This window comes from Vipera berus, assembly GCF_964194415.1.
Source record: "Vipera berus genome assembly, chromosome: 1".
In the NCBI taxonomy this organism is placed as follows: Eukaryota; Metazoa; Chordata; class Lepidosauria; order Squamata; family Viperidae; genus Vipera; species Vipera berus.
Window position 1 is genome coordinate 176,332,040 of NC_138202.1, and position 27,247 is coordinate 176,359,286.

The window sequence follows — 27,247 nt, forward strand, 5'->3', positions numbered from 1 at the left end:
TGGCGGGTTGAATCCAGAGTGCTGTGTAACAGTGAGCACCTGTTACTCGTCCCAGCTTCTGCCAACCTAGCAGTTTGAAAGCACGTAAAAATGCAAGTAGAAAAATAGGGACCACTATGGTGGGAAGGTAATAGTGTTCCGTGCGCCTTTGGCGTCTAGTCATGCCGGCCACATGACCACGGAGAAAGTATATTCCAAACTAATTAACGAGGGTGCAGGCTTATTACGTCTTACGTTAGATTTAGATCTGATTCTAAGGTTTGCCTTCAAGCCTATTTCTCTTAAGAGGCTTTTTGGTGACAAAACCATATAAAGATTTTGCTTTATCATAAAGATGATCGATATATTTATTGTTGTAATGAATTATACCTGTTATAGCAAAGCTTAGTTCCTGTTTTGCTAAGAAGCAAATACTGAAGCAGACATCTTGGCCAATTTATAGTTTACAATATTTTCTTCGGGTCCAGGTTTAAAATATACAGAAACGGAGGAAAAAAAAACTCAACAACTTTTACTGAAACCTAAAGAAGCCTAATGTGTTACAAGGATCTCCCCTCGGACCACACGGACAATTATGGGGTTAAATCAGCCAGCGAGCCCCGCTGCTTCAAAAAGTGAAAGGTTAGGTCTCTTTCCCCGCCCTCTCCTCCTCCGTTCCGGCTTTCTGGCAGGCCATCGAAAGCACTTCCGGGTGAAGTGAGCAGAGCCTTCCGCTCGTGCGGCGCGTTTCCTTGCAGCGCGTGGCTTGTTTCGTCTGCGTTCTTTTGCCGCGCGCTCGCTAGCTCGCTCGCTCTTTCCCGGGGAGCAGCTGCGCTCTCTGGTCTTACCCCGCCGCAACGATGCTGGTTTTATTTGAGACAGCGGCCGGATACGCCATTTTCAAGGTGAGGATGGCAGCACGTGTTCCCGGGCTCTACTCCCGGGCGGGAGTAGAAAGCAGAAGGCCATTTCGCCTCTGCTGCGCTGAATGGCGGGATTTATAGTGTTAGATCAGGGGTCTTCAGACTTGGCCCTTTTATGACTTGTGGACTTCAACTCCCAGAATTCCTCAGCCAGCTTTGCTGGCTGAGGAATTCTGGGAGTTGAAGTCCACAAGTCATAAAAGGGCCAAGTTTGAAGACCCCTGCTTTAAACGATTTGTTGTAACGAGCTGTATAGGGAAAGTAAGAGAGGGATACGTAATAACCCAAAATATTACTGTAGTTGGGAAAGATGACCGGAGTTGGGGTAATTAAAAACCCCTGGAAGCTTTGCATTTGTTTTACGCAGTGTTTCTCAATACCTTCCAGATGTGCACAGTGGAACTCCCAGAATTCCTTAGTCAACATGCTGTATTAGCAACTTGAAAGAAAGGCTGACCCGCTTTTAGATAAGCAGCCGTCTCAAGCTTTCTGAATCCATTTTGAAATGCCCCCGAAATTGGCGACGTCCTGCCTAATGGACGTGGAGCGACGGATCATCTTTCTCCTTTGCTGGGGTGGGGGAGAAAAAGACAAATTGCTAAAAGACGGGGAGGGAGAGCAAGTTTTGGAACATTCCTAGTTAATGCATTTCTGGGTTTGGGGTGAGATGCGTCCCCTAGTGATGAAAGGCTGTCATAACTTGGGAGGCATACAACTGCGCTAAACCTGGTTGTATCTTTATTGTATCTTTATCCAATGTATCTTTATCCATTTGATTATCTGGACAGAGAATTATATATTTTAAGCCACTTGCTCTTAATCCGGAAAGCGATGCTTACGTTTTGTATGCTGGCTCCTTGCTTCCAAAAAAAGAAAAAGAAAAGAATTGATTAACGAACTATTTTTGCAAAACAAAAAAAAAAGGCCTGCATTATATGCAGCAGAAATTTTCCCGTGCAATTTCGTGCTTTGTTTACTTGGCTTTTTCCTTTAGCCTTACAGCTCCTGATGTTCTATTGCCAGTTAATTCTGGTGAAAATGTATGGATTCTTATACATGCTGGGAAAAGGTGAAAGGAATTTGAGAAGTTGCAAGGAAAATGGGTCTTCGAACTAATTTGGATCTATTTGAGATGTATTTTAGAGTGAACTCAGAAGGATCTGGGCACTGAAAATGTGAATGCCTGGAAGGCATCTGTAGCATCAGATGTTTACTGACAAATTAACATTTCTAGGCTAGGCTGGTTGAGTCTTCTCAATGTTCTAGTGAAGAATAATCTATAAACCAGCTAAGTAAACGTTAGTAAAAAGGTTTATAACTTCCCACTGTACTTTATTCTAATTGAAATTGGAAAAGTTAAGTGACATGGATATAGAGTTCATAAATTAGACCTAGCATTAATTTTTTTACACAAAGTTTGGGGTATAGTTTCACAATTTTAATTTTTCATAGTGACAAATAAGACAGATCTTGTTAGCAAATATTGCATATATTTCATTAGTCTTTATCTTTACCACAGGTTCTAAATGAGAAAAAGCTTCAAGAAATTGATAATTTATGGAAAGAGTTTGAAACACCTGAAAAAGCTAATAAAATGTAAGTAAAGTAGTAGTAACTAATATTGCGAGAGCATGACCACTAGTTTTTTGTCTTTCCTGATCTTTTTGTATGGGGTTTCTGGAATTATTTTATATTCATGAATACAGGATATAAAAAACTGCATCATTTTCTCATTGATAGAAAAACCGTCTATAAATCAACTAAGTAATAAACTTATTGTCATCATTATATCTTGGTCATCTTCCAGAAGATGTTGAACACTGAACTTTTCTGATGGGAATTTGCATTATGATGCCTTGCAATTTGGCATTGTATCTTGTGTTTTTTTCTTTTTGTATTTCTCTATTTTTGTTTTATTGCATCTGTAAACTTAAATTGCAACTGAGTAAAAAAAAATCTGACAACTAGGTTGAGATTGTTAGCCACTTAGAGGTTTTGGAATGAGTGGCAAAGCTACTTCATTCTAAGAGTTAGGTTTATGCTATATTTAATTCTGCAGCACTATGGTAATTAGGACTATCAGATCTGAATTGCAAAAATCTGAATAACCACTAGGCTTAGATATCACAGAAACTGCACAAAAAGGCTTGCTGAAGTGAAGCAGGATTTGTATAATACAGATTAGTTAGGCATAAGTAGGAAGTAATAGACTTGATTAATGAACTAGTTAAGCCTAACTTATAGATAATTTTATATAATTCATGTTTGTACACAATATATGCATGCAGAATGTTTTATATTTTGTGTCCATTATATTTGTAATTGTTACATATTACCCTATAAAGTAGGCTATACAGGTAACCCTCATTATAGCAACCACAATTGGGACCAAAAATTCCATTGTTAAGCAAAGTGGTCACTAAGTGAAAAATCATGTGATTTCAGCTTCTTACATTTTACACTGGACAACTGATATTAACTGACTGTAATAGCAAATGTGACTGAGGAAGAGATGAATCAAAGTTTGTAAATGTGCCCATTGGTCACTGTTATTTTTTCCTCACTGTCCAAACTGCTAATGGTGGTTCTCCAAGGCAGTTGGTAAATGAAGACTTCACGTCATTATTAGATGGGTGGAAGACTTGCCTAAAAGTTAATTAACACCTGAGTCAAAATCTTTTAAAGTATACTTTTTTCTTTGTATAGGAAACATTGACCTGATGGGTGTGTGTGTGTGTGTGTGTGTGTGTGTTTTAAAGCCAGAGATTACATTCATATCACTGTTTGAGTTTCCTGAAAAATGTTTATAATTGGTAGCAATTCCTCAGGTCCTAATGATTGTTGCAAAAACATTGTGATTTTTTTCTATTTAGCGTAAAACTGAAACACTTTGAGAAGTTTCAAGACACAACAGAAGCTCTTGCAGGTAATGCTTTTACAATTAAGGTTATTGGTCACTTTTAAGGATAGTGTTATCTTAAAATAGATTCCAGACATTGAGTGTAATTTTCAAGGATGCAAAAGTTATCATAGAAGAAACAGTGATTTACCTGAAGGAAACGGTCCTTCAGTTAGCTTAACAGCAAGCTACTTAAGGTAGGAGGAGAAGTGCTGGCTATCTGGGATGTTGAATACCAATTCTTATCAGCTCCAATGAGTGTGATCAATGATTAGGTGTGAGGAGGATAAAGTTTTTAAGTTTTTGTATACTAAATTGACTGCTTTAAGTTGGACTTGGAAATAGCACCTAACCTATGCCACATTCAGTAATTTTGCCACCCTACCTTCTTTCCTTCCTTTCTGTCTTGCAAAGTTTATATAATGACTCTGTTGCAAGCTTTGTGTAGCTTTACTTACGTCCTTGGAAATGCCTAATTTTGTAAATAAATTTCTGAAAGATACATATGCACTTCAACTATTTTCACATTTGCTAGTACACACATCAGTAAATATAACGTATGCAAGGGTAGAAAATCCATTTTCATATACCGTAATTAAAACCATTCTCACCTTTTAAAGGTGAGGCTTCTCCAACTTGTTTTCCTCCAGATGTTTTGGAGTATAATTTCCATTATCTCCAGCAAAACCCAGTGCACATTTGTCTGGATAAAGTTAGATAAGGTTGCTCCCTGGGAGAATAAATGGGTTGGTGCTACTACAGCATATTTGTAATGTCATTATGCTTTGGTTTCATCAAAAACTGAATCTTGGCCAAGATTGTCGTTCAGATGATGTACCACCATAGTCTAACCCCATAGATGTTTTGTTATGTTAATCCAATTAAACTATAGTGTCTCATGGTATCTGAATCCAGATTGAGGGACATAAAATGGCTACCCTTTTCCAACCTCCAAGCAGAGTTGGATGTTAGGAGCAACTTCACTTTTATAGGATTATCTCTATTTAAATAACATTTCATTATCCAGTAGGAGGAGGTAAATTCCACTTAAAAACAAAGGACTTGGTTGGGGGGGGGAAAAACCAAGCCTTTTCTTCTTTTGTGCCTAATGGCATTGACCTTGATTGAGGACCCATGTGCATGTATTTATCTTGTTTGGGATAAAGATGCTTACTAGCAGCTGAGAGAGTGCACGCTGTATATGTTTGCTATCCTTTCTGTGCTCACAGCCTTTTATTTCCGTGTGACTTTTATCATTTTTAAAAATATATTGTTACAAGATATATTCAGTACAGCATTATTTGTACAGTATTAACAAGATTTAGTAAAAGATTGCGGCTTGAGAACTGAATATGCAGACTTCAATCCAATTTCTGTTGTCAGTGATGTATTGTTGGTAGAACTGAATCACTGTGATTGCATACAACATTTCGTCACTACCACTGAGACAACAGAAAATGAACTGTGATCTGTGGTACTCTCTGAGTTTGGCTGTTTTCTTGCAAATGTTTTATTACCTACACTAGTAACATCAGTGCATTATTCTCTGTTTGAAGTATTTTGTAGATAAAACTTACTATATATTTTATTCCGTGCTCATTTTCTGGCTGGATCTTTTAGAAAATTCTAGATTTTTTGCAGCTCTTTGTTTTCTCCTCAAGCATCCACAGCACTGGTAGAAGGCAAAATCAGCAAAAATTTAAAGAAAATCTTAAAGAAAATAGTAGCCAAAGATGCCCATGAACAGCTAGCTGTAGCAGATGCCAAACTGGGAGGTGTAATCAAGGTAAGTCCTAATATCTACGTTAAAAAGGCTAAGTGATGTTCTGATAACAGCATGTACTAAGGGCCTGTAATAATTTCATTATTCAGTTATTCCGTGCATGTGGTTGCCCATCACACCATAATTAAATTAATTTACTAAATTTATATGCCTCTCAACTCCTAGCTTCTCTGTGTGGTTTACAATTCTTATATAACATTTTAAAAACAATACAAAAAACACAAAAACAGCGTAAGACAAAAAGGGATATTGATGGCAAAGAAATTAAACTGAGAGGGCAACAGAAAGGAAGAAAGACATTGATTATTCCCTCCAAAGGCCTGCAAAGAGAACAGGAAGGAGCCTTGGAAATCCCAGTAGCGTGGGAGTTGCTTTTCTGGCAATTATTCATGGTTATTTTAGGCAGCTAATAACAGCTAAAAAAAATCCCAACAGCAAAAATAAAAAAAACTACCAGCATCTGGAAATCAATGAAACTTTGATTATTATAGCCAACTCATGGGTTCTGACTGTTGCCCAAAATCCAAAACACAGCCACATCTTCAAGGCCAGCAGGTTTGGGATAAAATCTAATCACTACGACAATGCTAGCTTTCTGGGTCCCACCAGTTGACATGATTGATGAAAAGTGCAACGTGCCTCTTCTGCAGGATCTCATGGGAAAGGCAGGCTCTTAAAATCTTATCATTTTTAAGTATCTAACCAACAACAACAACAACTTTGTTGATTAGCCCTTGGGCCATATCAAAGTGCAAAGTTCCAGCAATTTTTAAGTATGATTCTCTGCCACCCTGTTATTTGTTATGGTTTATACAATGTTTACATGTTACTAAGTACTAAGTAGAGATAAAAAAAAACTAAAAAATTGACATTAATTACCTGCAGGGTTCTAATTTAATAAACATTGTACAAAAGGGGAAATGAAATTTTATATTTATATCAATCTCTCTGATTTGTGCTTGTTTGAACTGATGGTGCCATTTTTTCTGGAAGTTTGTAGCCTATTGATTCTTATGTCACATGTATGAATACGCATGTATATATGCAGCTGCAAACACATCAACAGTGGAGACCAACCAGGATTGCCATTTATAAGTCCTTTGCCATTGGCCTTAAAGGCTAGTTAGATTGGAGGGCAAAAATGGTTTACTGTATGGAGTGTGGTGCATTAGTCTTAAGCAAACCGATATTTGTAAATATTTTTGCAGCTTTGACCATATTGTGTTCATTTTGATCAAAATGATACAATTTGAATTTCTGCAGGAGAAACTAAATTTAAGTTGCATCCATAGTCCAATGGTTACTGAGCTGATGAGGGGCATTCGCACTCAAATAGAAGGACTCATCAGTGGCCTTCCATCCCGAGAGATGGCAGCTATGTGTTTAGGACTGGCACACAGGTATTCTTTTACCATCCTTGATAACTATATCAGCTTTTCAGACACTATCTCTGTGGTGTATTAAATCTCTAAATCAGACATGTCAAACTTGCGATGTCGCACAACGTATCAGAGCTCTTGCCATTTCCGGCAATGAGATGGACGTGGTTTCTGATGACACGGCTGGCCCATGGTCTGGCAGTTTGACACCCCTGCTCTAAATCATCCCCAACAGACAATAATTGTAATTAATTGGATTCAACTTCATTTGGATTCCAGATGAAAGTATCCACATTGATATGGATTCTTTTCAGCAAGTATACCCCAAGGATTGTGAACTAATATAGGAAGAGATGAAAGTTGCCACCTACTGGCTTGCTGTATATGCCTGACTAATTAAGATAGCTTCATGGATATGAGAGACCACATGTTCTGGAGCGAGGGATGTCTTCCCATTTCTAAAAGGAGACAAGTTGTATAACTACAATTTAAAATGTCACCTCCCTGAACCTGGAAGTTTTTTGTAATTATACAACACTCTGCAATCTACTTGAGGTGACTAAAAAGTTGGTAGCCTCACAGCTCCAGATGCGTTTTAGTGAAACTGATTATTCTAGACCACAGGTGTCAAACTCACTGTGTCACGTGATATGCCGTGACATATCATGACTTTTTTTGCATTGCTGGAGCTGGGGTGGGTGTGACCTCTGCATGATGTAACCAGCCTGTGGGCCGGCAGTTTGACACCCCTGTTCTATCTAGAGCCATTTCAGACAGCATTTTGCTTGAGATACTCTGCTGGCCTTGCTTTGGTTTCATTGGTGAATAACCTATACTAAAAATTAAATAGGAGATTACAATTATGGTAGTTCTTTTAGATTTATTGATTTGTATTCGATACCGTCATATTCCAAGGAAGCACTTAACTTACTTAAATATGGCAGGCTGGATGAGGGAGAACAAGCTAAGGTTAAATCCAATCAGATGGTTGTGATCTTGGAAAGGAGAAAGCTGATTTGAACCACCTGGATCAAGGTGGGTCTTGTTTCAGATGGGCTTGCTCTCTAAAAAGAGCAGTCAGTGGCCTTGGGAGTGCTTCAAGGATCCCAGCTGCAACAGTATTTGTAGATGGTAAAGTGGTGATGAGCGCCTTTGCACAGCTACATCTGATGCGCTAGCAGCAGTCCTTCACAAGCATGCTTTATGCCAGGGGTGTCAAACTCAATTTCATTGAGGGCCACATCAGCATTGTGGTTTCCCTCAAGGGGCCGGGTGGGTATGGTCAGGGTGGGCGTGGCCTACTGGGTGGGCATGGCCAGAGTGTGTATGGCCTACTGGGTGGGCATGGCCAGCTCTACATCGTTCACATCAAGGGTGCCTATGGGGGCCTGGACAGGAGTGGGGACAGATCTGAGGGTCTCTGGCAGAAGGAGGGTCTCTGGGCCAGGGCCAAGGCAGTGGGGGCCGTTCCCTCACTGTTTCCAGGATGGCTTCACGGGCCGCATGAAACCACTTCGCGGGCCGCATCTGGCCCCCGGGCCTTGTGTTTGACATGTCTGCTTTATGCTAAGCTGCCCTTGAAAACTATTCAGATTTATAGTTGGCAAGTAGGTTGTTACCTGTCTAAAGTCCAGGATTCACATGACTCTTGAACTGAAAGTTCTGCATTGATTCCCAGTTGCCCACTTGGAACAGTTTAAGCTGCTGGTGTCAGTCTTTAAAGAACTAATCAGCTTGAGGTCCATCTGAATCTCTTTCTGTTCTGAACTTTGATAGCAAGGAAGGCCCTTCTGGCCCCCTTATTGCCAGAAACTTGTCTATTTGTTATGCAGAAGGAAGACTTTCTCCTCCATAGTCCCCTGTTATGGAATTTAGACACAAGGAGGCGTGCTTGACATCCCACTATTCGTGACGCTTAGGAAAAATTTCTTTTGTTAATTGAATTTTTTACTTCAGTGGTATTGATTTTAGAATTTTGTCTTGATTTCAATTGTTTTTTTATTTTTATATTTTGTAATTTGTATTTTTAATTGCCATGGATTCCTTGAATATCAAACAAAACAAAATCCTAAGTAATTAAACACAGACTGCAAACAATGGAAGCGTTTGGCACATTTGGAGGGTGTCACATTAAGGAAAGCTTTCTGTCTTACCTATTGGCTTATCATATATGAAGTAGAATATAAGTGTCACTTCTATACATGAGTATGCTTCCAAACCCAGTAACTTGGAAACTGAATTACAGGTAACTGTATAGAGCAGGGGTCCTCAAACTTGGCCCTTTGATGACTTGTGGACTTCAACTCCCAGAATTCCTCAGCCAGGCATTGTTCTTTGACAATCAGTTTCTGCAGCGTAGTGAGTGAATGACTTACTTTTTGATGAAGCAAAAAAAATCTGTGACAAATGTCAAGCTTGATTATGATCTAAACTTAAGTTTTTCTGCAAACTACTAATCGCATAAAGTAAAAGCAATCCCATCAACAGTTGTTAAAGATGGATATGAGTGCCTGGGTTCAGATCTCTCCCCATGTTCCAGGCTAATATTCTCTTTCACTAATAGTATATGGTTCTTGACTCTTATACTAAGAATTTGTAAAATCTTAGCATATGCTTAGTAAATACTTAGAGCCTTGCAGATCTATAGAACCATCATGAATGCTACATGGTATCAAATTTCAGAAAGACATAGCCTCTTATTTACACTGAGAAAGTCCCTATAATTTATTAGGAAAAAAGGTGTATTGAATATGCCTATAAATTAGCTATAATCTATACAGTTATTCTGGCTTTTGATATGTGCTGGGATTAAAACCATCATCTCGGGATGAAACATAGACAGGCCTATAGCTATGTGGTATGCTTTTAACAAATATATGCTTCCAATACAGGGAATGCTAATAATGAATTAACATTTATCAATAGAAATATTAATATATTTTTCCTTAGTGTTGTCCCCTGTTTGTATACAAAATTATTTCTTTTGTATGTTTTATTTTTAGCCTCTCCCGATATAAATTGAAGTTCAGCCCAGACAAAGTTGATACAATGATTATCCAAGCAATATGTAAGTATAATTTTAAGTGAAATAATATGAATGTTTTTGAGTAACAGTATCGGGGTCTGTAAATTTGAAATCAGTATGGAACTCCCTAGCTTGACGCTGGTGAATTGTGGTTTTTGTTCTGGTTAATCCTGCCAATCCTGCTATATCCAATTTATGTGGGAGAAGTTTCAGTGGTCAAGTATCAACATCAAGATGATAAAGCTCTTGAGATGTGAGGGGAACCAGGTTGATGATGAGGCCCTCAGTTCAGTTTTGTGGGACTTGCTTAATAGTTTTGTAGAATTGGCTAAGTGTATGATTTGGTAATATTTGGTAATACCTAGTATTGTAATGCATCTTAGAAATCGCTTAAATTATGTTGTTGGCCTTTTAAGAAATCTGTCAGAAAATACCATGTATAATGGCAAGACATTACCCTAATGTTGAACAAGCTATAAAATGGAACAATTTTGGCTGATACAGCACAATGCTACTTGTTTAGTGACATTGTAGGACAGGATGAATGGTTAAAGACTGAAAAACAGTATGAACATCTTTATGAAAGTAGGAATTTACCATGGTTGCCAATTACAAATTACTTAGAAGAATAAAACTTGATCTCAAGAAAGGAGGGATCTTGAGAATGATGGCAGAATTTGAAACACTTATAAAAAACCAAGATCATCTATTAGCATATATAGATGGGCATTGAAATATATGCGGAGGGAACAAATAAAATTGCTTGAGAAAGTAGATGGAAAACTTCAAAGGCGTAATCACAGTAGAAGAATAGAACAATGAAAAAAATCAAAATACTGCAATTTATAATTTGAGGGGAAATTGGTACAAAATGTTTTATAGATAGTATATGATGCCATAACAAATGTTGCAAATGCTACAAAAAATAACATTTTTGCAGATGTGATCGTGCAAAAAAAAGTTCAAAAGAGGGAAATACCGGTATATAAAAAGATTCAGAAAAATAAACATAAACAGATATTTTTAATGGAAATAATTCTAGTAAATTTGAAATGAGAACAATAAAAATCGCAACCTACTAAGATACAGAGCACAAATTTTGTACAGCATTCATGGAAAATGAAATGAAACTGCCAATGAGATAAGATTGGAAAATTTGCTATGGTGGTTAAACTGATAAAACAGGTGGTCCTCCATTTATAACCATTTGTTTAGTGACCGTTCAAAGTTGTAACAGCACTGGAAAAAATGGCCTATGACCATTTTTTCACATGGCCATTTCAACATTCCCGTGGTCATGTGATCAAAATTTGTACGCTTAGCAGCTGGCATGCATTTATGACTGTTGTGGTGTCCCAGGGGTCACGTGATCACCTTTTGCAAAATTCTGACAAGCAAAATCAATCCAAATTCCCTTAACAACAACAACAACATTACCAACTTAACAGCTGCACTGATTCCCTTAACAACCAAGGCAAGAAAGGTCCTAAAATGAGGCAAAACTCTTGCTTGATAATCGAAATGTTGTGCTTGGTTATGGTTATAAGGCGAGGACTACCTGACAACGTAACGACTATAATGGAGCCTGTCCATTATGGTTGCAAGTGGTGATGGCTGTTAAGTGAGATGGCCTTACTTAATGACCACCACCCCCGATGAAGCTGTTAAACGAATGTGAGGTAATTAAGTGGAGCATGGTGCGCCTTAGGAGTGGGGAATGCCTAGGCCCTAGCACAAGCCCAGACCCACTCTCTGAGGCACCCTGTGATCCGATCCCTATTCCTCCGGCTGAGAACTGCTTCCCACCTAGCCACTTTGCCAGCTAATGGGAGCCTAAACCTGGGCAGCAGAAGCTACCCCGTGAGGGGGCCAAGCCACTCAGCCATTCAAGAGAGCCTAAAGCCAGGCAGCAGAAGCTACTGGCAGTGACACAGAAGCTACAGGGACTGTTTTCACTTGTAGGCCTCAGCCCCTTTCCCATTCAGCCACCCAGGGATTTGCAGAACTCAGCCTGATCCTCGGCAAGCTTCAGAGCCTTGCACCACCCAACTTACCTTTCTGTTTTTTGCAAAGATCCACGCGGCCAATGGGAGGCTCAGCTTTCCTACAAACTCTGCCTGCCTCATGGCACCTTGTGCTATTCTACAAGCTGATAGCGTTGTTGAAAGTCTGTAGGGCGATCTATTTGTGGAGCCTCCTTAAAAAAACTGGCTTGCAACAACAGTACCTGCTTTTAGAATAATACAAGGTTGCTATGAGGCAGGCGGTGTCTGTAGAAAAGCTGAGCATCACACATCAGCTCTCCCTGCAAAAATGATAGGTGGGAAGGGGCATCACAGCATCCCTAACTTTGAACCATGCTGTAAGTAGCTTTTGGGGGTGGGTGGTCTGTTTTAACTTCAGATGATCACTAAGTGACCAATCATAAGTCAAGGACTACCTGTAGGTATTCATAATAAAAGAGTAAATAAATTCTGTAAGAATGATTCCTTTCCCTTACAATACTTTATAGAGCAAATATTTGAAATAACGGTTTTTAGGAGAAGAATTAAGAGACCGATCAAAAACAATAGATTAAAATAACAAAATAGATACTAGCAATACTGTAACCTCCAAGGCTTATTTTGTTTTATTAGCAGTTTATCTTCTACTTTCCTTTTTTAAACTTCATTCTTGGTGTGATTTCTGTTTAAATAATCTGCCTAAGCTTATGCAATAAACATGTTTTGAAACAGTCTGAAAAGTTAATCAACAAAAGTTGATTTATATGATCATTCTTTTGAAGCAAAGAAAGTGTTTGTGGAAATTTGCATTCTATTAGTACCCCCTAGGATATGATGATACTACTAGACTATAGGATTAGTCTGGGGAAGATTTTTGGCATTAATATTCCTTTTAAAAGAATTTCTGTTTCTGTCATTTTGTCATAGTTACAATTAAATCTTTTTCAGAAAAGCAAATTAAGCTTTTTCAGCGCTTTTTCCTAGATTATGAGAGAGATTCTTTATGCTCAACACAGCCGTTTACATGAGATAAGACACCATGCATAGCTGGAAAAACCTTTTTGATTGTAAGTCACTCCAGCACAAGACTACATAACCTCTAAAACATTACAGCATTCTTGGAAGCGCTTTACATATTAGTTAAACTCGATACAGATATTAATTCATACTTTGATTTTAATTAGCTACATAGACAACTAATGAACAGCATGGATGGTGGGCATGTATTTGAAACCAGAGCATTGTGGCCTTCTAAGATAATACAGAAAAAGTTAACTTGTAGCATATGATACATCTTGAAGAGATAACTTTAAAACTGGCCATGCGTGTTATTTTAGAAGGAAAACAGAATTAGCCTTTACTTTTAGGGAATATAGAAATTACGACATACCATTATAGATATTGAATTGAGAGATAAAAATATGAATGTAGCTTTTCCCCATCTTCTCAGGTTAGGGCCACTTTACAATGTTAGCAGTGGTGTCCTTTTATATCTAGGTGTCTTGTAAATATATCAGAATCCTTGTGATAACTTTAAATTATCATGTTTCACAGGGAGTGTTCAAGAAAAAGTAAATATTAAAGCATTGCGTGAATCTTTGATATTATTTTCAAAAATGTATAACTGAACTAAGTAATACATGTATTTTGCCTTTTCTAGCTCTTCTTGATGACTTGGACAAAGAATTGAATAACTACATTATGCGTTGTAGAGAATGGTATGGGTGGCATTTCCCTGAATTGGGCAAAATTATCACAGATAATCTAGCATACTGTAAATGTGTACAAAAAATTGGTAAGTAATGCTTAATCTCCTGCAAACGGTGAACAGTCTGACCTATTCAGTATTTCTGAAATTATTCAAGTTTTCCTGTCAGCTGTGAGGCCCAGGCTTTAATAACTGCTATAGAATATGCGTCTATTGCTAACTTTCTCTTCTTATTTACATAAACACAATACTTACATAAGCAAAACTTTTTTCTGCATTCTATCAACTTCTTCAGCAATTAGGCAATGAAAAATACTAAATATAAAGACTGTTACTCTATTTTCCAGTTCAGTTGTATGCAGGATGAAATGAAAAAACAAAGCTAGTTATTGAAAAGTTGTTCTTACCTGTATAGATTCTTATCTAAACTTATTAAGTAGAAATGTCTTGTTAGACATAAACACTTGAAAATCATCCATCTGCTCCTCCATTTCCTTTTCATGCTTATCTTGGTACCACAAACCTATGGCTAGATTAACTTTTAATTTCTGTTTGTTGTTTGCCCTTATTGCTATTTTATATTTTTACTCCCCAGGAGACAGAGTAAACTTTTCCTCTTCTGATCTGTCTGAGATCCTTCCGGAGGAGGTGGAAGAAGAAGTGAAAGCAGCTGCAGAGATCTCCATGGGGACTGAAGTGTCAGAAGAAGATATAAGCAATATACAGCATCTTTGTGATCAGGTGATAGTGTAATGGCAAACGAACAGTAGCAACAGGTGGCTGGTTAAAAAAAGTTACCAGTCTGTAGGCCAGACATGTCAAACACAAGGCCCGCGGGCCAGATCCGGCCCGCGAAGTGGTTTCATCCGGCCCACAAAGCCAGCCTACGCACTTTAGCCACGCCTACCCAGTAGGCCACGCCCACCCAGCCCCCTGAGGGCAACCGCAATGCTGATGCGGCCCTCAATGAAATTGAGTTTGACACCCCTGCTGTAGTCCATTTAACACAGCTAAGTGCCACTTTGTTTGGTCTAAATCTGTTTTAAATCTAAAGGAATAGAATCTGAGTGAATTGATCCAGTTTGGTTGATCGTGTCTTGGTTTAATGAGCTCAGGCCTGAAGAAACACTTGTCCCCACATAGTCAAAAGTCCTTTTAATTGTTTATATCTCATGTTCTGATTAATTCAGAAAACATCTCTTTAACCACAGTTTATTTAGAAATGGTGATTACTAGCTTTGTTAATGATAGTTAAGGATAGGAGTCCCAGTGGTTAGATTTGCAGCAAGCAAACTGCCCACACTCTGGAATTCGATCCTGACAGGCTCAAGGTTGACTCAGCCTTCCATCCTTCCTAGGTCAGTAAAAGGAGAACCCAGATTGTTAGAGGCAATACTGTATGCTGACATGGTAAACTGCCCAGAGAGTGCTGTAAGTGCTAGCACTTGACAACCAGCTCACATATATGACCAGTTGCAGTATCCTGTGGTCACATGACAGAGATACGCATACTTTTTGATATTTTCCAGTAGAAAAATGGCAAAAAAAACCCACCCATTGGATATGCTGGATTTTCTTAACGACCACATGATTTATTTAACATGGTGGCCCACTTAGTGACTTCAACAATTTACAACCAAAATTTAGGTTCAGTTGCACTCATATGTCAAGGACTACCTATACGCAAGCAAATTTATGAAATCAAGATATGATTGCCCGCAAATCTTGTGGTTGATTTTTAAATCTGTTTGGCAATTGATTGTGTTAGGGTAATATTTTAGAACACAACCAAATTTGCAATTGGTATTAGTTTTCGATGGCAAGTGATGATTCCTCTAATGATGCTTTCCTGATGTACAACCTATGAGGGTTGCATAGTCACTACCTCTTCTGATGCCGTCACAAGTAATTGGTTATCATAATTGCAACATATTCAGGACAACAGCTTGGCTGAATGTATATACCTGCTTGTTCTGAAATCTGCAGATGGTTTTCTAGGGTATACACTAAGATAGCAGAATGGTATCTTTTAGTTAGATCATTATAGTGCCAGGAGGCCAATGCTACTTAGTGCTAATGGGCCAAAAATATCACAATAATTAACTTCTTGTCCAGAAATACTGCTTTTTTATTTTTATGCTGGATTAGAATTTTTTTGTTAAAGTATTCATACTTTAAATTATTATTCCTTGTAGTAAGAATAAAAATCGCCATCAGTCAATTGCAAAAAGTAGCTTTACTTGGAACAGTTTGTATTCTTGAGCAATATCTTTAACAACAACTTCTCCTATCCCAGGTCCTTGGGTAGGTCTCAAGCTGATGGATAAAAATTCCATCCAGTTTAAACATCTGACCGATTGCATAATAATACAGCATCATGCTCCTGATTCCTTAATATCCGTTTCACTTCATTCCCAGTTTTCTTTGGCAATATTCCATAGCTTGAACCTTCTTGTTATTTTGCCTTTCAGGTTATTGAGATCTCTGAGTATCGAGCAACGCTGTATGATTATCTGAAAAACAGAATGATGGCCATTGCGCCTAACCTCACTATTATGGTGGGAGAACTAGTAGGAGCAAGGCTTATTGCCCATGCTGGTATGTTGCCATTCTGCGTTTGTATGTTGGCTGTGTGCACCATCCTTTTCTATGATCATCTTAGAGATAAACTAAACAAGAAACCGTAATGCAGAGTTACATTGTCGGGTCAAGAAGTCGATGATGATGATCTTATTTGAATTTTGCTTGATTACATCTTGGAAGGTGAAAGCAACTCTAGTCACTGCCTCTTCTGAGACACTTCTTGAGCCATTCTCTGCTTTTCTCATTCATTCACTCCCAAAGACTTATGCTGCCTTTAAGTTATTTTCAAATCATGTAAATGGGGCGGGCAAACTTAGGTTCAGGATTTTCCCTACAGTTCACAGAAATTGTATGGTGATGCCCATCCTCAGGGAGCACCTGCTGCCGGTGTCAACTTCCCTCCGCCCAGTGCGCTCCCACGGAGAGGGCCTCCTCAGGGTGCCACCGGTCAAAGAATGTCGACTGGTGGCCCCCAGGGGGAGGGCGTTCTCTGTGGGCGCGCCGGATTTATGGAACCATCTTCCGGTTGAGCTCCGGATGGCGCCCGACCTTCGCTCCTTCCGGCGCAACCTAAAGACTTACCTGTTCGAACAAGCTGGCCTGGCCTGATGGGTGATGGGTTTGGGTTTTTATTGCTTTTTATGTATTTTAACTTATTGTTATAGTTCTTGGGCATCTTGTTTAATCTCTTTTAATTTTTGTATTCCTGTCTTTTAACATGTATTGTCCTGTTCACCGCCCTGAGTCCTTCGGGAGAAGGGCGGTATACAAATAAAATTATTATTATTATTATCCCAGGGAGGCCTTTTGTTTCTGTTTGCTAGAAATATTTAGCCAGCTTGGAGGGTAATTAGGTATGAGGCTTATCATTTCCAAATCTTGAACACAAACGTTTTGTAAAGGGCCTATTTAAGAGTTTACTTCATTTATATAACCTACTATTGTATCTTGTCTGCAACAGGTTCCCTGCTGAATCTAGCGAAGCACCCGGCATCAACCGTTCAGATTTTGGGGGCTGAGAAAGCACTTTTTAGAGCACTGAAGACTAAGCGTGACACTCCAAAGTTTGGTCTGATTTATCATGCTTCCCTTGTAGGGCAGACAACAGCTAAAAATAAAGGAAAGGTAAGATGTTGTTCTTGCTGCTTTTGTTTCTGAAACAGGCAGATTATGATATGGCAAGTTCAATTGGCAGGAAATAAAATAAATAAGGAATGAGGCTTAAAGTTTGGCTTGGTTTTCAGTGAGATTTTTTGTTCATCAGATAATCTAGTGTTACTTTCAAATATTATTTATTTATTTATTTATTTATTTATTTATTTTTAATTCCATTTATATCCCGCCCTTCTCCGAAGACTCAGGGCGGCTTACAAGCTTAGCAGTAGCCTTCATTCTATGTATATGCCTGCTTATTAGGGCTTTCACACACACACCAAGCGGCATTATTACAAAGTCAGCTTAATTGCCCCCAACAATCTGGGTCCTCATTTTACCTACCTGGGAAGGATGGAAGGCTGAGTCAACCTTGAGCCTGGTGGGACGTGAACCTGCACTAATTGCAGGCAGCTGGTGTTACTTAAGGAGGCATTAGCCCACTGCTCCACCAAGGCTCTTATACAATGCTTTTGCTCTACATCAGCTCTGAATGTTCCATGGCCTAAGAACCATTAATACAAAATAAAACAAAATTGCTGCCCCCATCCATCGGCTAAATCATACCCAAGGAATGTTTGTTTAAACAAAGAAGCAGGGCTGTCTGAACTTGTCTCTTCCTAGTCAGTTTGGCATGAGGAACCGGAACAAATGGATTTCTCCCAGCAAGCATAATTAAATATTCTCCGCCATGAGCATTCAGCTTGCACAAGTCTTGGCTGATTGATATATTCTGGGGTCCTCTCACCTACATCGGTGATATGCAAACTGGTCTTCAGGTCGACGTGTTTGTGGGCATCCGACACTTACCAGATTTGTTTCACTTTTTTTTTTTTACAGATTTCACGTATGCTAGCTGCCAAAACGGCTTTGACTATTCGTTATGATGCCCTTGGAGAGAGCACAAGTTCTGAGATGGGAGCTGAGAACAGATTGAAAGTAGAAACAAGATTACGGCACCTGGAGGAGAAAGGAGTATGTTTATAAAACTCTCACGTTTGGGGGAAAATGGACCTTTGAAAATAAAAATGAGTAAAACAACTATTCGAAAGTGTTTCAAAAAATACCTCAGGCTTGCGTGGTTAAACAACTGAGGGCTACAGGATGAACAGGAAAGCTACAAAATCTTGTTTCAAAAGTTTTATAAATTTAGAAACTTATAAAATTCATTTGCCCGCAGTCTCCCTGTGTTTTGGGAGACTGATGGCCACCATAGCTTGGGGTATGGGAATTGATTGCCCAAACACATCTGAGTAGAGATGGAAAGGCTAGGAAGGCTGCTCCCTTTCCTTTTGGTACATAGAACTGATAGCCTGTATTGATTAATGTGAAACTCGTTATAATTGCAAAGGAGCTTTTATTCCCATCAAATCAATTAGACATGGAATATATTAACTACTTGTCTGTTTATTTACCTGTTAAAATAGAGAGCACTTGGTTCCCTTCCTGATTTAAGCTTTGTGTCCATGATTACGGGTTTTTTTCCCCCTTTCCACTATCATCTATTAACTATTAATCTTTTTAAGGGACTGCATTGGGTTGTATCAATTTTTAATTTTATCTTTTGTTTTGTTTTGTTTTGACTCCCCTCCTATCCAGATAAGACGAATAAGTGGCACTGGAAAAGCTGTGGCCCGTGCAGACAAATACCAGCACAAGAGGCGAGTATGCGAACATTGACTTTACTCATGGATAACTCTGCCAAGAGTGCTTAATTTTTCTGCTCAGATACTTCACGTTCATAGAAATGTTTTGCCAAAAGAAATATTTTCAGTTCTCAGTACCACCTACCTTGGTTGCTTTTCTAGCCATTGTGAAACTGGAGATTGTCATATTTAAAGGAAAGCTTTCCCAACTTTTGCCATAGATTGAGGATACGTAGTTATGAAGTTTACTTTTCTTAGCATTTCTGTATTCAACATTGTTTTGAAAAGAGCCTCTGTTTTACACTGTAAAACTGTTAGTGTAACGTACCCAGTATCTGCTCCTTTAGGCTTTTCACAAAGAGCCACAAATTCATTGAAGCTGTTTCACAACCCCCATTAGATCATAGAAGAACTCTGCTGAAAGACTAAAGGTCCTTATGGGTGCTGTGGCAGTACTACTTTGACTTCACTTTGCCACCCAGCAATTGGCATTAATGGGTTTCCATTCATTTACCATTTGCTTATACTCCTTTAAACATTCCAGTGAAGTGAAGGTTTATGATCCTTCTGGGGAATCCACGCTCCCACTGGTCCCAAAAAAGCGCAAGGAACGGGAAGAGAATGAAGAACAGGCAGTTCCACAAAAGGCAAAGAAGGTTAAAATAGAAATCAAAGGTTAGTTTAATGAACTTTAATGGTGAATCTGTAAAAGGATTTTGTATGGTTGAATACTGACTTGTTTATTTGCTGAATTGCATTTGTCCTTCAAAATCTCCAAAGTATTTCTTGGGGGGAGGGATTTGCTAGTTGGAAGTCCAGAGAAAAGGGACAATCTTCTTTTTTCCCCCTCCAACAGCTCCTAGTTCTCCAGAGTGCAAAGTCTCTCTTTTCCCATAGTGTTTTTCTAAATGTCTGTTTCTAAGCTGGGCCTACTTCAAATCCTAATGCACTTTATCCCACTGTTTTTCCACCTGAGAAGTTAACTAAATTTAATTCCATGAAGCATTAGAAGGTCCTGGCATCAATGTATTTTCAAAGCATTAAAATACATTTTAAAGGAAGGTTTTTTGTTACCTACATTTCCTACTTTTCATACCTTTCATGCACTGAATAATGAAATCTTTCCCAAGGTAGCCATAACACATATGTGTCATGGTTCCGACAGATGAAACTCTTCAAAAGAACTTAGAGGCATTGTCTACCTTAAAGCATCTTTTATTCGAGTAGCATAATATCGGCACTTAAATAATCGAAGCCAAAAACTGAATTCCCCTCCCCTGGGCACAAAGTATCAAAGCACAGTTCCCTCCTCCAATTTACAGTCATAAATCACATTCCCCAATTGGCTTGAAGAGCGGGCTTCCTCCCCAGCTCTCCAGCCCGCCAATTCTTTATCATCTCTGATTTCAACAACCTTGATTCTATGTTGTTATGTCTAAACGGACTCTCATTCATATCCCTCCTCCCCAATATCATCTAACTCTAAAAGCGAAAGGAAGAAAATGGCTATATTTCCATCTGTTGTCAATGCAAAAACATCCAATGTGAGCAGCATTGACAACGTGTGGAGACCGGCACACAGAATTCTTCAGCATTTTAGTCTTTTGCAGAATATTAACATGCCTAATTAACCTGAGTGGTCTTCTGGGTCTTGTGCCTTGAATCTTAAGTAGCTAACTGAGAATCTCCAGGGGGAAAAAACAGCTGACTCTTTTTATTTATTTATTTATTTTATTTTATTTTTATTTTCTTTCTGGCAAAGCTTGATCATTCAAGCTTTAGTTGGCAACCAAATTATATTCATTTCATAAATACATTGTTTAGTAGTTAACTTAAGGATTGTGAATGGATTCTATGTAACATTAGTGTAGAGATACATTGATGAGCTAAGATGTAGAAAATATGTGGCTTACATTACCTTACAAATGAATTGAGTGATATTTGTCCAGATGTTGGATGTTAACTCCCAGCAGTCTTAAGCAGTATAAGTTTCATTCCAACAACTGGAGAGTCGTATTTTGCTTATCTCTGTCCTACTCCATAGCATCTTACGTTTCCTATAAAATGTTTCTATATCATTCTCCACTTCATTATGAGTGGAAATGAGGTTTGTATGATTTTTGTACAGATATGTTTGAAAGTTGCAGACGGTAAACTTGGTGTATCAGGACACCTGGGTAAGAAGGAGTACAAAGCCCTTAAGCAGTGTTGCATGAACCAACACTGAGATGGATAGGTGTTGAGAAGGACAGGCTCATGGGCCCTTTTCACAGCCTTATCATTCCTGCCTTACTGAATGTTTGCAGTAGAAGAACTTTTGCTTTTGGTGAATTAAGTCACACCTCTAGACTAAAGTTTCTAGTTCAGAAATTTGAGAAGTGAGATCTCCATCCTTTTTAAATTTTTTGTAAAGATTTTATTGGTTTTTTACAATAACATCCTTAGTGCCTGATGTACACCGTGTTGTCTAGAAAAAAATACAATTAATAATAAACAATAGTAATTAATTTTTATATTTCCATAGTTAGTATATCAATTGTAAATATATTTCCTAGATCTTCTCTTCACCCAATGATATTTTCCTTCTATAACATTAAACAAATATAACTTCTAATATTTGACATTTTCCATATTTAAATGATTAAGAAAAAACATTTTCTTGTATATTTATACCAACAATAGTAGCGTCCTTATATGGCTTTTTTTTCCAGCTTACGTTATAAATATCTAAATTGTCTCTTTAAATAAATCATCCCAGTATGGTCATATTTCATATATTATAGAAATACTATACTACTTATCTATCATAACATCTAATCTAATAACATCTTTCTAGTCAGATTATATTTCACTTCTATTTGTACAAATTAGTTAAATCACTATACATCCTTTTTTCAGAATTCTTTTTAAACCTAATTTCCCCTCAATATTTCAATCTTTTAATCTTAAATCTTTTCAAACTTAATTTGTCTTTAAAATTCAAACTTTTCCTTCATAAATGCCATAATCTCTGTAGTTAGCCTTGTCCAGCTAACCAAAACTCAACATTCATACAGTCCAGTTTTGTATAGTTCTTGTTATATATAATTTTTGTAATCCACTGTAATTTTCAGTTGTTGGAAGTTTCAGTAAAGTCAATGTTTTGTAAGAATTCTTTTCTCTCAGGAGTTCATTGTCAATTCAGTATAATTAACCAGCTTAAATCCTTCCTGTAGCTTCTTCTCATTACTTTATCATAGGTCAAAGTTTTTAAACAGTTCATAAATTTAAACCACAATCAGAACATTTCTTTTCCTTTAAACACTTTCCAATCTTGTAGCCGGCCAGGTACACAATCTCTTCTCTATTCCTTAGCAACTATCTTCTTGAAAGTTAGAGTTTATGGGAACAGATTTGTTATTCTTTGTTTCTGGGCCTTGTCTTTAGCGTGCTATACTGTCCTTGTCCACTAGATGTCAGCAAATATTTATTTCCAGCTCTTTCAGACAAAAAGTTCTTATTTTTATTTTCCTATGTAGTTAAATCAAAATCCTTTAGAATATAATCTTAGCAGTTTGTTTTAATTTCTGAGTTTGGTCAGGTTATAGTATTTTGAATTTTAATTTCAATAAAGTTCTTTTCTCCTTAAAGGTTAATTCGCCACTTCCGTCTATGGGGGAATGGGAATGTAGTCCCCTCCCCTCACTTTCGGAGGTTGTTTGGGGGTCTTTCCCACGGACTAGTTGTAAAATAAGGGAGAGAAGATCAAATCCTCTCACCAGTTCCAAGCACATTGTTCACTGTTGTTCTTGGTAGTGCTCTTGGACTTTGGCCGCAGTAGCTTGGGCTAGACGCTGGCATGCAGCTAGCCTTTCTCCTGTCGGGTTCAGAGGGCTTTCCCCGGATCAAATGAAGCTATTGCCATCACTTCGTGATCAGCGGGGTACCCCTTCTTCGCGGTCACCTCTCCAGGGCAACTTCGGACCCATCGAGGGTCCCCCAGGCAGGGCAAAATTACCCATGGGGAGCGGAGGTCTGTTCTCACGCAGCCATGTGCTACAAGCGCAAACCCAAAGTCTGTCGAGATCCCCATCCTTTTTACTTCCACCTCCACGGTAGAAAAGGTCTTGAAGGACTTCCAAAGATCAGTCTTCAGCAAGAAATCCTCTTAAGACTTTCTGTTTTAGATTTCGTCAGTTATTTGACAAGATGTTTAATTTAATGGTTTGGGTATTAAAAATACTCTTTCTTTTGAATCATTCAAAGAGGAAACACATTTTTAAGAATAACTATAACACTGTATGATGGTGCACGATAACACCAAACATGGTATCTTACGGGTATACTACAGTTTACGGGCAGTCTGAAACTTTCCTCAATGACTTCTTCCAGTTGGGTTCCATAAGTGTAAATGCTTTAGGTCTGGAACCTTCAGTGGATTGCCTTCTCACCACATCTCTTCCTCCCCAAGGACATCCATGGAAAATAGCAATAGATGGCTACTTAAGGTGCTCAGTTTGGAAATTGTTCACCTAGGTAAGCAGCAGATGCTTCCAGAATGATAAAGCAAGTTATGTCTAAAGTGCGCTAGATGAAGTTGCAGAAAACATCTCTATCAGCTTGTTTTCCAATATCTGGGTTTGTGATAATCCATAACTATTCCTTGATGTGTCAGGAATGGATCATGGCCAGCAGCAGCACGCTCCCAGTTTTGAAAAATGCCCACTAGCAGCTTTCGCTAATTCCTAGCATTCCTGCTTTGTTTAACTTGTATTTGTAATATTTTCCCTGCATGACACAAGACGAACAAAATGAGGATGAGCAAATTGAACAAGAGGCGGAACGTGTTAAAGAGAAGAAAAAGAAAAAGAAAAAACAAAAAACTCAAGAAACGTCTGTTTGGGTAGAAGACAATGCAGAAGAGCCATCGACCAGTATGGTGGTGGAGGTAGGACATTCAGAATAGCCTTCCCCAGCTTGCTGCTCTCCAGAATCGTTCGCTGTATCTGCTGTACACCTTGAATGTTAGTGGTGCTGACCAGGGCTATATATTTTCTGGTGCAACAAATATGGCTGCCTTAAAAAAGCCATCTTTAGTATTTATGTATGCACCTGGCCTGAATTTTTTTTTTTTTTAAAAATAAAAGCTCCCATTTGTTTAGCTAAATGTAGACTCGTTGGAAACGTATATATTTGATTTAAGGTGAGAGCAGATTAGCAGTCTCATAACAAACATCTCTATCCTAGAAGAATCTGGAATATCAGATAGAGGGGGGAAAAGGGTTTTTATATGTAGTGGGTGAGAACCAGTTTAGCACAGTAGTTAAAGGCCCCGGGCTAAAAAGTGGGAGACCGTGAGTTCCAGTGCTGCCTTAGGTATAAAGGCAGCTGTGTGACCTTGGGTCAGTCACTGAATCAGTGCTAGGAAGGAGGTTGCAATGGTAAACCATTTCTGAAAAATATAGCCAGGAAAATTGCATGGTCTTGTTCAGGAAGTCACCAAGAATCACAGGCACAAAAAAGGTGGGTAGGGGTGGGAAGGCACCAGGTAGCCAGATCTGTTTTCTAGCTTTTGAATCTTCTTTGCTTAGAATTTTCCGAGTTATAGTTGCTGCAGAATGTGATTGCAGAAAAGAAAAGTTTTAAACCAGTAGGTGAAGCCTCCAAGTTGGTGTTCTATTGATAGCCTTCTCTCCTTTTTTAAAAAAGTATTTTAAATGTTATTTATTGAACATTTCTAAACTAGTTTTTTTAGAAAGGAATGAATATTTTTTAATCAGTAGACAATTGCCTTTACAAAACCAGATAAGTCTCTTCACTCACCATTATTAAAGAAATCCTGGTTAGTTTCCTTTCCGCCCCTAATAGGTTTAAAGGGGGTTTTCATATCTAATCTGAGGTAATGTTCTCTCCATTGAAAATTCCAAAGTACCTAGTCTTAACATCTGGTAGCCTCTGTCTAAATTGTGGAAGTCGAACTGTTCCACTAAGATGCTTGGAGCTGTTATACTCTATTGTGTAGTTCAATTGACTCATTTCATTAATGTTACATCAATGTTAATCATGGATTCCTACAGTTCTGTAAGCTTCATTATCCAAACATGTCTTGAAGAAACAAAATCAAACCATGAAGTGCTATGCATATCTTTCATACAGAAAAATCTGTTTTTTAAAATACTATCTACAGTACAGATATTATACTTTTTATTTATCACAATGAAATGATGTGACAATGCTTATGTTTCAGAATACAGAAAAGAAGAAAAAGAAAAAGAAGAAAATTAAAGAAGAGTCAGAAGATTAAGAACAGGAAGTTTTTTGGGATGGTTTGCCTAATGTTTGGACTTCAGGAACATTAATTTTTGAACTAGATTTTTGTCTAATCGTTAAGATCAAGAAATTCTGTATATTTTCCTTGGAATATTTTGTTTTTGAAACTGATCTTAGTTTAACATTGGTCTGTTAAATGGTTATAGTTTTATTTCAATAATACTATAAACTGTTTTGAAATTAGTTACCAAAAACGTAATATGATTGCTTGAAATGAGTAGCAATGAGTCTCCCCTCTCCAAAGAAAATTCTTGGATTAATTGAATTGCTATCAATTTAATTTTATGAAGAGAATTTTCAAATATCTTTTCTTGCAACAACTTTTAGCAGATATGCAATGTGGTTCCGTTACAGAACATGCTGAAATAATGTATACAGAATAGTTTTGTTGATTGGATACAAATAATCTCTGGCCTTTGAAATTTTTAACAAATTGAACTATGCCCACTGATACAGAGAAACAACTAACATTTTTTTAAAAAAGAAACTTGCAATCAGCACTATTCACTTAAATCCCTTTACGGGTAGGCCTTGGGTTATAGTGGAAATTGAGACCAGAATTGTGGTCATAAAGCACAATGTGCAATTTACCAAAGCGACTTACAACTCCCCCCCCCCAGCTTCCCCATTGACTTCTATGAAGCCAGCAGGGAAAATTGCAAATAGCTACAACCTTTGTAAGTGCAAACTAATTGTCAAGCACCCAAATTGTGATTGTGTGACAGGTGTGATAGTTGAAACTTCAATGGATGGCACATACCGTATTTTCCGGCGTATAAGACGACTGGGCGTATAAGATGACCCCCCAACTTTTGAGATGATTTTCAAGATTTTTCGTCTTATACGCCGGAAAATCAGCAAGCCCGGGAAGGCACACCCTCCCCTCTCACTGTGGAGGAAGCAGGGCAGGCTGACGTCTGGCAGGAGCCCACAGGGCAGTCCTGCGCATGCGCGCACGCCCCGGCTGCTCCTTAGCAGCTGGGGAGTGCGCGGGTGTGCAGGACTGCCCTGCCGGCTCCCGCCCGATGCTCTTCCCTCTTGAGACAGCATCGCTCCCCGGCTCCTAAGGAGTCCTCGGGGATGCTGCCTCAAGAGGGAAGAGCGTCGGACGGGAGCCGGCAGGGCAGTCCTGCACACGCGCGCGCAACTTGGCTTCCAGTGAAAGTGTCACACTTGCCAATTTGACATTATCATTGTCATCTTTATCCCACTCCCAATCTTTCCCAGGATCCACTGCGAAGTGTACCGGAAACAGTTTGTGTTCAGAGTCTGTCAGAGGGATCACAGCTTGTTCCTTGATGGGCTCCTTTTGCTCCATGGACACCAGGGCAGAGAAATGGGCTTGATCGTAGGCCAGAACCAGTGGGGAACGATGGCACTTGCTGGCAGGGACTTCCAGGGGCAAATAAATGCCACCAAAGGGGATAGGAGCGAACGCTTCTCCTCCAGAATCTCGCAACATGGTGTCTGCCACAACCACAACGGGTCTCTTCAGTACGTGGGAAAGGACAAAAACGTGGAATTCTTCCAGGCTCTCATACACAGGCTCCTCAGATCCTTCGACCCCTCCACAGTTCCCGCTGTTGGTGCCGTAATGCACACGCAGGACTTCCCTGCCGGCTCCCGTCCGACGCTCTTCCCAGCGTCGGACGGGAGCCGGCAGGGAAGTCCTGCGTGCGCGCGCGTGTGCAGGACTTCCCTGCTGGCTCCCGTCCGACGCTCTTCCCTCTTGAGGCAGCTGCTGCCTCAAGAGGGAAGAGCCGGCTCCCGTCCGACGCTCTTCCCTCTCGGACGGGAGCCGTCAGGAAAGTCCTGCACACACACGCGCGCGCAGGACTTCCCTGCCGGCTCCCGTCCG

General features: G+C 39.0%; 1 protein-coding gene across 1 annotated transcript; it reads left to right on the forward strand.

The window, feature by feature from the left end:
- Window positions 1–698: 698 nt before the first annotated feature.
- On the forward strand, window positions 699–25,373 carry NOP58 (NOP58 ribonucleoprotein). Its single transcript, XM_081337045.1, has 15 exons — window positions 699–884; window positions 2,422–2,498; window positions 3,776–3,828; window positions 5,463–5,587; window positions 6,848–6,984; window positions 9,966–10,030; window positions 13,652–13,786; window positions 14,295–14,440; window positions 16,171–16,297; window positions 17,244–17,407; window positions 18,275–18,409; window positions 19,034–19,095; window positions 19,625–19,755; window positions 23,862–24,007; window positions 25,307–25,373. Exons 1-15 carry the CDS (start codon window positions 840–842, stop codon window positions 25,361–25,363), a joined length of 1,605 nt encoding a protein of 534 aa, XP_081193171.1. The 5' UTR covers window positions 699–839; the 3' UTR covers window positions 25,364–25,373.
- The last annotated feature ends 1,874 nt before the right edge of the window (window positions 25,374–27,247 follow it).